Raw genomic sequence first — 11,400 nt, 5'->3', positions numbered from 1 at the left:
AGATACACCAAACATTCTCTTGGATTCATATCTCCCAAAGTTTTCTCCATTAGTCTTTGGAAAGTTGCTGGTGCCCCACAAATGCCCTGCGGCCTAAGTGTGAATTGGTAGAACCCTAAGGGACAGATGAAGGCGGTCTTCTCTTGATCCTCTAAGCTCATGGGTACTTGATAGTATCCGGATCTTAAATCCAACACACTATACCATTGACTTCCATTGAGAGCATTCAGAATCTCTTCTATATGGGGAAGATTATATTGATCGGGTACCGTGTGATTATTCAAGGTCCTATAATCCACACACAGTCTCACGGTCCCATTCTTCGTCCTCACCACCACAATGGGAGAAGCATATGGGCTCCTTGACTCTGTGACAATCAAGGCCTCTTCCATCTCATGGATCACAGCCTGTACATCATCGACATCCCTAGGGGCGATACGACGGGAACGTTCACGGAATGGGGTCGTATCATTCAGGCGGATAGTATGCTGGGCACTGCGACTGCACCCTTCATCCATCTCGCCGGTAGAGAATACTTCACGTCGGTCCTCCAATTTGCCCCTCAATCTCTCTCTCCATTTGTCGGCAGTCCGGAAGGTCCAAAGTCGAAATCTAGACCTCCGTGAGAGTCTCGGGCTCAGGCGGAGTTGACGTGGAATGGTTCTTCTACCAAGCTGACCGGATATATTCGACCCAATTTTTGTCCAGCATCTATAGCCATGGTGAAGGGTGACAGATTCTGTTCGACACATAGGTTCGACGAGGAATGGCTGATGTCCAATCACGTAATTCTGGTATTTTATACCCTCTTCGGACGTCCTCCTCGGGGGTGCTCTCCAAGGAGAAAAGACGTTCTTTTTTATCTCGATCGGTATATGAACACCAAGCGGACATCCGCTGCTTTCCTCCTGGCGGGATTTCAGTCAGCCCGGCTCGTCCGCAGAATAACAGTCCATAGCTATCGGGGTAAGTACCGTAGAGTCCCTTCCCACCTGGATGAGTTGTAGCTGAAAGCTGGACATAGGCAGTTCGTTGGTCTCTTGTAGGTAGGCTCGAATGATGGCACGCACAATGCGTTAGTCCCTAGAATAATTGGGTATTTGGGTAGATCCTGGGGTTCTGGACACACTAGGGCTTCCACTTCCATGGGGTGGGATTTCCCAGTGTTGAGATGTTGAATCTCTAGTAACACCGTTACGATACCATCGATAGGGTAATCTTCACTGCTCAAGCCACTCACTTTCATATATTCTGCAGACTTCAGCGGCCTCTTCTGAAGATGCTGATCATAGAATCCTCGGTATATGATGGTCACTTGGGACCCTGTGTCCAGCAACGCCGAGGAATAAATACCATCCCCTAACACGCGTATGAGGGCTACAGCTCCCACTCGTGTATTCCCGTCAGGGATGGGGTTATCCTCACTGGCAGTAGTTCTGACTGGCTCATTGGTCAATAGGGGTTCTTGTGGCTCAGGGGGCTCCGAGATCTTTCCCTCTGCTGTGTATACTCCACAAACCATAGAGCTAGGAGGGAACTTCTTGGGGGACGGGCTCCAGTCACGGCGTTCTCCCATATGGCAGTCGAAGGATAGGTGCCCTTTTCTTCCACACTTATAGCAGGCCATGTCACGTGACTGTGTACGACGGTTGTAGGTAGGGGAGGTCCGCCCGGAGTACTTCGGCCGATCCGACACTGTTTTTTTGCGGAGTTTCCTCTTTCTTTTCGCTAGTTCCCTTGCTCTTGGGGGTAGAAGATCCTTTAGATTTCTGGGGAGAATGGAGCAATAGATGAGCCTCGTGTTCCTTAACTTGTTGCAATAAACCAGTGAATGTAGGTGGGCTCCCTCGGGTAAGGTTGTCGCGAATCATGTTGGCAATGGGGTTATTTGGGCTGGAACCCCGCAGATATTGCTTACGAAGGTACTCATCCATTTGGGAGGCTAAGACGAACTTGCGGGGAAGCAGGGGTCACAACGCTGATGGATAAAAGCCGACAAATCTTCTCCTTCCTTTTGGGTGGCAGCATAGTACTTGGCCCACAGGGCTCGTCCTCTTCCGCCACTCCATAGGCCTCCGGCAGAAACCCCACTATCATCCGGGAGGTTAAGTCAGGGTATTGCCCCCGATGGATACTGACCAGAGTAGAAGCAGGGGGTTTCAAGCACTCCATGATGCGCTGACATTTGACAGCGTCTGTACATGACCATTATTCCATTACGCCCCGGGTGTGTTCTTTCCAGGGTTCTATCCCATCCTCTCCCATAGGGGTGGGGAGGGTTCAAGAGAAGGCCTATAATTTTGAGATTGAGAGGCCAGGGTTAACGCCTCGACTAAGGGTGGTAAACTAGGCGGGGAAGCCAGCTGGTTTATCTTTTCCGGTGTGGAGAAACTTGTGGGGAGCGCAGGTATCACCATAAACATGTAAGGGAAAAGAATAATAATAAAATAGTGTGGTATGTCTAAATAAACACAGCAACCTAAGCAGGAATCATGAATGGGAACTCACATTCTCCCAGTGGTAATACAGCCTTTCAATAGCAATAGATGCAGTGGGTAGATTCAGCAATGTGCAGGGGGGTCTTGCTTGTACACACTCCCTGATGGTGGCAGGACGAACCCTCAATGGAAATGAAATAAAGACAATTCTAGTGCAACACTGTATGTTCACTATGGATATATTAAAAAAGGCAATTGATATTGCACTTACATGATCAACATGTGCTTAGACACGTAAAAATTGATGCGCAGCATAGGTGTACTCCATCCACTCTACTCCCAAGGTCGCGTCGCGTCACTTCCGGTCTGGCCAGTCGCGTCACTTCCGGTTTCGTCGGCGAACACAGAATGGATCCTCACGGGTTCTGGGGCTTGTATGGCACACTTCTGAACTGCTGCTGGTTCACTCAACGCGTTTCGCTGGCGTGGCAGCTTCGTCAGGAGTCCGATGGTTTATCTTTTCCGTAAGCTTTTGTAGCATATCTCTACACAGTTCCGCTTCCTCTGACACACCAGGACAATTGAGTTCTGACCGGCAGCTACCTGCTTCACTTTCCGGGTAGGTAACGGATACCGGCGTATGACATCCCTCCTCGGGCACTTTGGTTTGGATCTCCCTTAATGGGTAGATAAACGGACTTCCGCCTGGTGGGGAATTAGGGAGTTGTAAATACTGTGGGGCGGGTGGCTCCATGACAGCTAGGTCTCTGCGACAGTCAACTAGCAGGGTATTCCACTTAGAGTCTTTGGGCCTCATGCAGTAAGCGACGATTATGTGAAATCGGCAAGCTTATCGATTAGTCATGTTATTGGCGTTTTTCCCTCTCCGTATGCAGTAAGTGCCGAATACATTCAAAATCAACCCGAAAACAAATCCGCCCACTCTCACGATGATGAGCCGATCACACACAGGTGTATCGGCGTGCGTGGCGGGGTGCTGTTAGGTTGCACAATCACAAATCTTGCTGAATCAGGCGAAACAAGCATGTTTTTGATTGCGCGCCATATTTAAAGGCAACGTGTACTGCTAATCATTCTCTGTGTTGTTGGGAGTGAGAGAGAGAGAGAGACGCACAGAGCTGGACGATTGAACATTTGCATATTGACTGAGAGACTTGTTGTGTATTGGGTGAGCTTTGTCCTTTGTTGTTTTGTTGACATCTTTGTCTTGTTTTATATGTGGAAGTGGGTCGTGTGATTGCCTGTACATTTCTTGTCTGTTTTTTGTGAGTGCTGGAAGTATGCCCGCAAAGCGTGGGAAGAGTGATGCTGGTGGGAGTGGGAGTGCTACTCGTGGGAGTACGCGTCGGAGTGAACGTTCTGTTCAGGGGAGTGATGTTGCTGGTGCACCGAGTGGTGTTGCTGGGAGTGGGAGTGCTGGTGCTGGGAGTGGGAGTGCTGTTGTTGGGAGTGGGAGTGCTGGTGCTGCGAGTGGTGTTGCTGGGAGTGGGAGTGCTGTTGTTGGGAGTGGGAGTGCTGTTGCTGTGAGTGGGAGTGCTGGTGCTGGGAGTGGGAGTGCTGTTGCTGTGAGTGGGAGTGCTGGTGCTGGGAGTGCTGGTGCTAGGAGTGTGAGTGCTGGTGCTAGGAGTGTGAGTGCTGGTGCTAGGAGTGGGAGTGCTGGTGCTGGGAGTGCTGCTGGTGGCGCAGTTGCTGATGGGGTGTCTGGTGGTGGCGTGCTTGCTGGTGGCCAGCTTTTGGAGGCTCTTCCATTGGAAGAAGGAGAGTCCAGTCAGCACCAGCCAAGCTCTGACCCTAAACCTGCTCGGAAAAAACGTGTGGAGAAGCCACGTAATCCTCGCTTCAATGACCAGGAAAATAGGGCTCTTGTCACTGGCATTCTGGAGCACTATGACAGTATATATGGACATTTAGTAGGTAAGTGTAACTTTACATTTATTATTCAAATACATGTGATCCTAGGTCATCTGAGTTTTGTTCATATGCAAATATGGGTACACAATATCTTTCTATGTTCATTAGTGTGGAAACACAGCTTTTTATCATGCCTTACAAGGACAAATAAACACAGGCGGTCAATTTGCCAGAACTGCATACAATATGAATGCAACCTTGCTTACATGTATAGGTTTAGTAGTGAATGCTCATGTGCTGCACATATTACACATAAAACAGCATGTTTGCTATCACTTGGAACAGCTAGCAGTGTAGGAAACTGGTGCTTATATTATTATTCATTTACCTCATATCTTTTATATGTTTTTCAAGGGCGGACAAGTGCAGCAAGCAAAAAAGAAATGTGGGACACAATAGTCATTGGTGTCAATGCCTGTGGGAATAGTGTCAGGGACAAGTATCATTGTCGGAAAAGATTTGATGATATTAGGTCCAAATTGAAAAAGAAAATACAACACCAACGCGTGCATGCTACTGGCACTGGAGGTGGGCCCACACCACAACGTCTCATATTGACTCCATTGGAGGAGCTGCTTCGGCCAAAATTACTTACCGTCGTCGTGGAAGGCTTGGCTGGTGACCGTGACATTGGAATTTATCCGTCACAATTTCCAGCAGGTGATAAATATTACTGTACTAGGCGTGTCGTTGCTTACAGTTATTTTGCATAGTTACACTGCTTTTTATACTGTCTTCACAATATAAGCATACCTGCATCTATATATGTATATGTCTGATTCTGTATATATATATCTCAAAATAGACATATATGTAGTAGTCCTACTAAAAGCAGTAACTAATATAGCACGTGCCATTGCGTGCTCATTTACATGTGAATTCCCAAAATGCATAGCTGCAGTGGAAGCAATTGATGGTGGGCGAAGATGGGGAACAACAGGGTAGTACACGTGTAACACATGTTCATGAGAAATTATTAGTAGCTACAGGTACAGAACAGAAATATGTATCATGTTATTGTGTATTTTATTGATTTTACTCCGACAAACATGACATTACTGCCTATTTTAAGCATGCATCAAAGAAATTGCATGTAACGGCCTACAAACATCACTGGCACTAACACATCTATAGTTGCTTATGAAAAGGTCCATTTTTGCTTTATGTCATATACAGACAGCATAATGAGGCACACGTAGCATATGTTATGTCATTGTTTTCATAACTTAAACACTGCAGATGACTACTTAGCTCATCTACCATTGTGTTAAAGCAGCTGCAATTAATATCTCATCACAGCATACACTTCAACAGAGGGGGTGGGGTTCAGCACACACACTAATTACAGCCTCATTTCACGGTCAACTTAGTTCACACCATTTGCACCTGTTTCAAGTCATTGAAAGGTGTGGCTGATTAGGCTTTTTGGGGAAGGGAATACCTTTCTTACAACCTGAATAGCACAACTGAAGTTAATCACACTCATTTGAAAGCTTAACTCTAGCTACTAAATGCCCCAACAACTCATTACTTATCAAAGCGTACGTCACACATTAGTTCACTCATATCTATAGTTGAACTACTATCAAAGACACATTATCACACACTGCATGTGTTGTCTTGTTGAGTCACAGCCACATTCAGGTGTGCCACATCTTCGATTAATGTACCACACATATCCTCTACCAAAAACAACACTTTTTGCAATATGACCACCTTCATGATAACCATTGTGAATGGTCATCTCATGATAGTTATGTACATTATGATACTGATATCACTACACAACATATGATTTTTATGTACTCATTTAATCTATTTATCCTCACGCATTACTGCAGAAACATAGTATGTTGTATGTTAGGGAACTCAAAAATTCTAAGTACACAGGCATGTACAGTGTTATTACAACTATTTATGTTCACTTTCACACACATTTTCGGTTAAGGAACTGATGTTGTTAGTTAATCATAAATACAGAACATACAATAAGTGTTTGTTCAATATTTACACATGTAAATGTAAAACTTATGTTATTGTTATATATAGTTGCCCCTGGAGGACATGTGTCACCTGAGATGGAACAAGTGTCTTCACCTGGGTCAGCCAGCTCAACACTACTAGAAGGTGAGTGTATCATTTGCTGGCCATATAATATGTGCTCTTCTATATGTTATGTTGTCATGTGCATTATTTGTTTTGCACATCTTCTTTAAATAGGATTACTTAGTGTCAGTGAAAATTAAGTGTAAGGCAACATGTATTGTGTTAGTGATGTTAATTATCATGTAGGACTTCTGAGTTTAGAGCAACTTTTCATTCATTCATATTTCATACTGAGTCCAAACATTATTCGTAAGTCAAGGTAGTTTTTAATGAGGTTATAAAACGTATGCTTACATGTTAGGTGTTACTTAGGACATAGTACAATTACATAGTAACACAGCATACATTAACATGCCATTTAATAATGTGTACATTTCTTTTTAGAACATCATGGTGATGAGGATGATGAGTATGATGAGGATGACGCCACAGAAGAGACTGAAATACAATCATGTGACCATGAAGAGGTGCCAATAGAAACTGTTGTACCGCCAAATCGTCCATCAACTTCCACATACGATGCAATTGTAGCTTCAGAGGGAAAAATAGTGGACGCAGAAAATCGTCGCCATTCAGACATGATGACAGTGCTGGAAAGGATGATTGGACTGCAGGAAGAAACAGTATCACAATTGGCACATCTCCACAGAGTCTTCATTGAAGTGCCTAAACAGTTGCAAAAAATCAACACCTCATTCGAAGCATTAGTTGTTCAGCAAACACAAGCTAATTACTGGAGAATGACTAATGTACCACAATTCAACACCTCCCAGCCAGGATCTGTTCATGCAGGTCAGTTTTCACCACATTCATCTGATATTCATTCACCAGGCCCAAATGTTACCGGTCAAGTAGCAGACATTGCTGTGCAGGTTCCTGATGACATCCTACCGCTGCCATCTGTACAAATTCAGCAGCAGACACCTACAAAGGAGGCGACAAAAACAAAACAAGACACACATGAAACAGACCAACCATCACTTGTGCAGTGTCTACCAACTTGCTCACATGTGTCACTGGGCACAAGCCCTGTCCGTGAACAGTCACTACCCAAAAGCCCTGTAGGTGAATCGCTGCCCAAAAGCCCTGTAGGTGAGTCGCTGCCCAAAAGCCCTGTAGGTGAATCGCTGCCCAAAAGCCCTGTAGGTGAATCACTGCCCAAAAGCCCTGTAGGTGAGTCACTGGCCACAAGCCCTGTAGGTGAGTCACTGGCCACAAGCCCCGTAGGTGAACAGTCACTGGCCACAAGCCCTGCCCGTGAAGTGCCAGAGGCCACTCAAAGTGGCTCTGTTGTGCCTAAAGTTGGTGGCAAAAGAAAAAGGAAAATTCAAGAGACAACAAGCAGGCCTGTTACTCGCTCGCAAAAGGAACAAAAAAAATAAATGTTATAATTCACAAAATATGTGTTTGGCCTTGTTTTGTTGACTTCACATTATCTAATTACTATTGTATGTATGCTGAAGACTGTGTTGTTTCCAAACTTTCAACTATGTTCTTGTACACGTGAAGTTTTGGAAATGTTAACACTCATAATTAATTGTGTTATAAATATTTATGTTGTAATCGTCTGTTCAGTAATGGTCCACCAGGAGCCAGTTGCTAAGTTTAGAGAAGCTGCCATTGACTTTGCAGCAAAACATTGCATTTGGGTGTGTTAATTGATGTAAGAATTGCATATGCATATTAGTCACATGCAATTATTAAAACACCTAAGTAAGTGCAAACATCTTTCTTGTACGTGTACAGCAGGATTATGTGTAAATTATTACTTACCTTTGCCTTGCTTGGCCATTGTAATTTTGTCCTTTAATCAGTTGTGTGTTCGTTTCTATAACATCTCAGAATGTATAATAATATATATACACACACACACACACACACACTGAGTGAGTGTGAGTGTGAGTGTGAGTATATATATATATATATATATATATATATATATATATATATATATATGTATATATATATGTATATATGTGTATATATATATGTATATATGTGTATATATATATGTATATATGTGTATATATATATGTATATGTGTGTATATATATATGTATATGTGTGTATATATATATATGTATATGTGTGTATATATATGTATATGTGTGTATATATATATATATATATATATATATATATATATATATATATATATATATATATATATAATATATATATATATATATATAGTACTATATAAACTGGTATACACAAAGTAATACACTTCATGGTTCCTTGTGAAAGCACACTATTTTAATAATACAGGCCTAATGTTTGAGAAATATCCTAAGTATGAGACTCTAACAGTATTGTGCTTAAACAAATGTTTATTACTTAATTCAATCATGTTTCTCACCATTTAAATAGGTTTCATACAAGGTATACTTAATGCCATCAATGTTGTGTGTACTCCTGCAATATAAAAAAAAAAAAAATATTATATATAAATATATATATATTTTTATAAGAGATATATTTATATATATATATATATATATATATATATATATACACACGTATTTAAACTCATGCAGACAGGGAGTTAACCAGACTTTCACATACACACAGAAATGTAAGCGGGGAAAAAACATTTCTTTTTGCAGGTGTGTTTTTACTGATATGCCTGGCTAAGAAATATTTTCACACACTGTTCTTTGTTAGTTTTCAAAAAAACACTATGTGAACGCATTCACAGTCTAGGGATGTTTTTCACAAACGAGATAAAAGAAGGAGAAATGTTTCTCCCACAGTCCCATATCACGAACCACAACTGTTAACCCAATTAGACAAACAAATCCAATTGGCGTTTGAAATAAGGAGTCAAAGTAGTTACTTTTGTTGACCTTGACAAGGAAAAACAGGAGTTTGTTAGCCATTCAGCACATTCATTTTGATGAGCAAATAACACAGACCTGCACACAGCTTTTGTGCTACTCAGACATGGCTGATGAATTCGTTAACAATATTAATCCCCTTTTAGGGTATAAGTACATGATCTGTGAAGCCATCTTGAACAGTCGCGGACAGAAAGCAAGCACACGCCAAATCGATGATTTCATTCGAGCAAAATATCCTTATTACCAAGACCGTAAGCATGCACGGAATTTTAATTCCTCAATAAGATTCACTTTATCAAGTAATGACTTTTTTGAACGTGACCAGGATAAGCTACAACACACCTATGGTTTCTGGAAGATTGCCCGGAAAAACAATTTCTCCTGAAAGACGGCACTTATATTGTCGTGAAAGGCATATTTATTCCTAATGGCAATAGCAATGTATCCGCTACTACTGATCCGTTTGAATCGATACGTGCTGCAATATCTGCAGCCTCCATTCCTGAAACCCACATTGTACAAGAACAAAAGTACTATGATTATGTACCAAGCCTTTCAGCTGAAATTGCATTGGAATGGGAACCGGAAGAAATGAACCTACCTCCCGACCAATTATTTGAAGAAAGCAGTGGCGATTCCTATGAGCGCATCCTGGAGGAGATATGTGCCATACTGGATTCAGCGGTTGGGTTAAGCGTGGATGAAAATGGCTTGCATTTCTGGAGCGACCAGTTGCAGCCAGGCGAAGAGTTAATTCTAGAAGAATGGTAAATATAACAATCGTTATGCGTTGACTCTGCGTTTAAATTTTTTTTTTTTTTGTAACCACCATTTTCACTTTCAATGCGTGGATACAGCGTAACATTGCAGACTGCATAACATGTAGCGATCACAAACAAATTGTTTCCTAATACAATATAGTAGGACCTGAAAGAGTAGTACACATTGCTGACGGAATAAATATACGTACTTTCCTATCCCTTTAAACATATTAGCAACATTTTACCATTACTCTAACACATACCTGTTTTGTTATCATGCAACATCTACAACATTGAAAACCGGGTCCACCACGTATGACGTGGGACCCTTGTCATGGGCCAAGGCGTCCTTAAAAAGGATTAGTGATGTAAGTCCCGCCCCCAAGCGACGTGCGCGCCTCAAAGCCTATTGGCTGTGATGTTTTGTTATAGTAACGGTAACTGCAGTGTGTGATGCGTGCGGCTCAGTGTTTGTAGGCGTACCCTGGGCGTTAGCCGAATGTTAATTGAGTGGGAGGAGTGTTAGCGTGCGTTTCACGCTGGCTTAACATGACGTCACACGTATTGCATTTGCGCATTGTGTTATCGGCCGTGCTTTCTGTTCAAACACGTCTGTTTAAAAAGAATACAGATGTACTCGTTTAGAACGAATGTAGTTTCGTCTTCATTGTATTTGAAATAAAGATGTTATGTTTACTGGTATTTTCAACATGTATTGAACGCACAACGTACGCTTTGTTTTGCGCATGCGCTAACAGTTAGTGGAGCCAAGCGTGAAGTGCGTGCGCACACAAAGATGTGCGCGCACATCTTTCAGTATACAGGCAACGTTCACTTCTTATACATAGTTATGCCTGCTACAAATTTAAAGAAACATTACATACTGATGAACAGTTTTACTTCTAACATATAAGTGAGTGACGTGTGTATCTACACAATCATATAGAGCTGCGTAACGCGTTGTCACGGATGCATATCTAGTAAGGTGCCATCTTTGACCATCATGTGTTTGCTGTATTTCAGAGATGTCGGGGAAGATACAATCGGATCAATGTATGATTTCAGAAGAGTCTACCTTTATATGAGATGATTGTGAGGAGGAGCCACCGACTACTATACTACATATGGAACTAATTTTATATTGCTTGCAGCGCTTATTAACAAACAATTAAAAATGTGATACCCTTATGCCTATATTGCATAAGCACTTAATTAACATAATGATGTTGCAAAAGAGTGCCTCATGAATTTTTATTGAGTGTTCTTTAATGACTACTAACATTTTATGACATGGTGTGTTTTATATATAACAACCATTCCCAC

At 42.2% G+C, this 11,400-nt stretch overlaps 1 protein-coding gene across 1 annotated transcript; it reads left to right on the top strand.

Annotated features, from left to right (window-relative positions):
- The first annotated feature begins 6,388 nt into the window (after positions 1 to 6,388).
- On the top strand, positions 6,389 to 7,869 carry LOC142494432 (uncharacterized). Its single transcript, XM_075598960.1, has 2 exons — positions 6,389 to 6,497; positions 6,861 to 7,869. The coding sequence occupies exons 1-2, from the start codon at positions 6,401 to 6,403 to the stop codon at positions 7,856 to 7,858; spliced, it is 1,095 nt and encodes a 364-aa protein (XP_075455075.1). The 5' UTR covers positions 6,389 to 6,400; the 3' UTR covers positions 7,859 to 7,869.
- Positions 7,870 to 11,400: the final 3,531 nt, after the last annotated feature.

Source organism: Ascaphus truei, chromosome 5 (assembly GCF_040206685.1).
Source record: "Ascaphus truei isolate aAscTru1 chromosome 5, aAscTru1.hap1, whole genome shotgun sequence".
NCBI lineage: Eukaryota > Metazoa > Chordata > Amphibia > Anura > Ascaphidae > Ascaphus > Ascaphus truei.
This window is presented reverse-complemented; position numbering and strand designations above follow the sequence as displayed.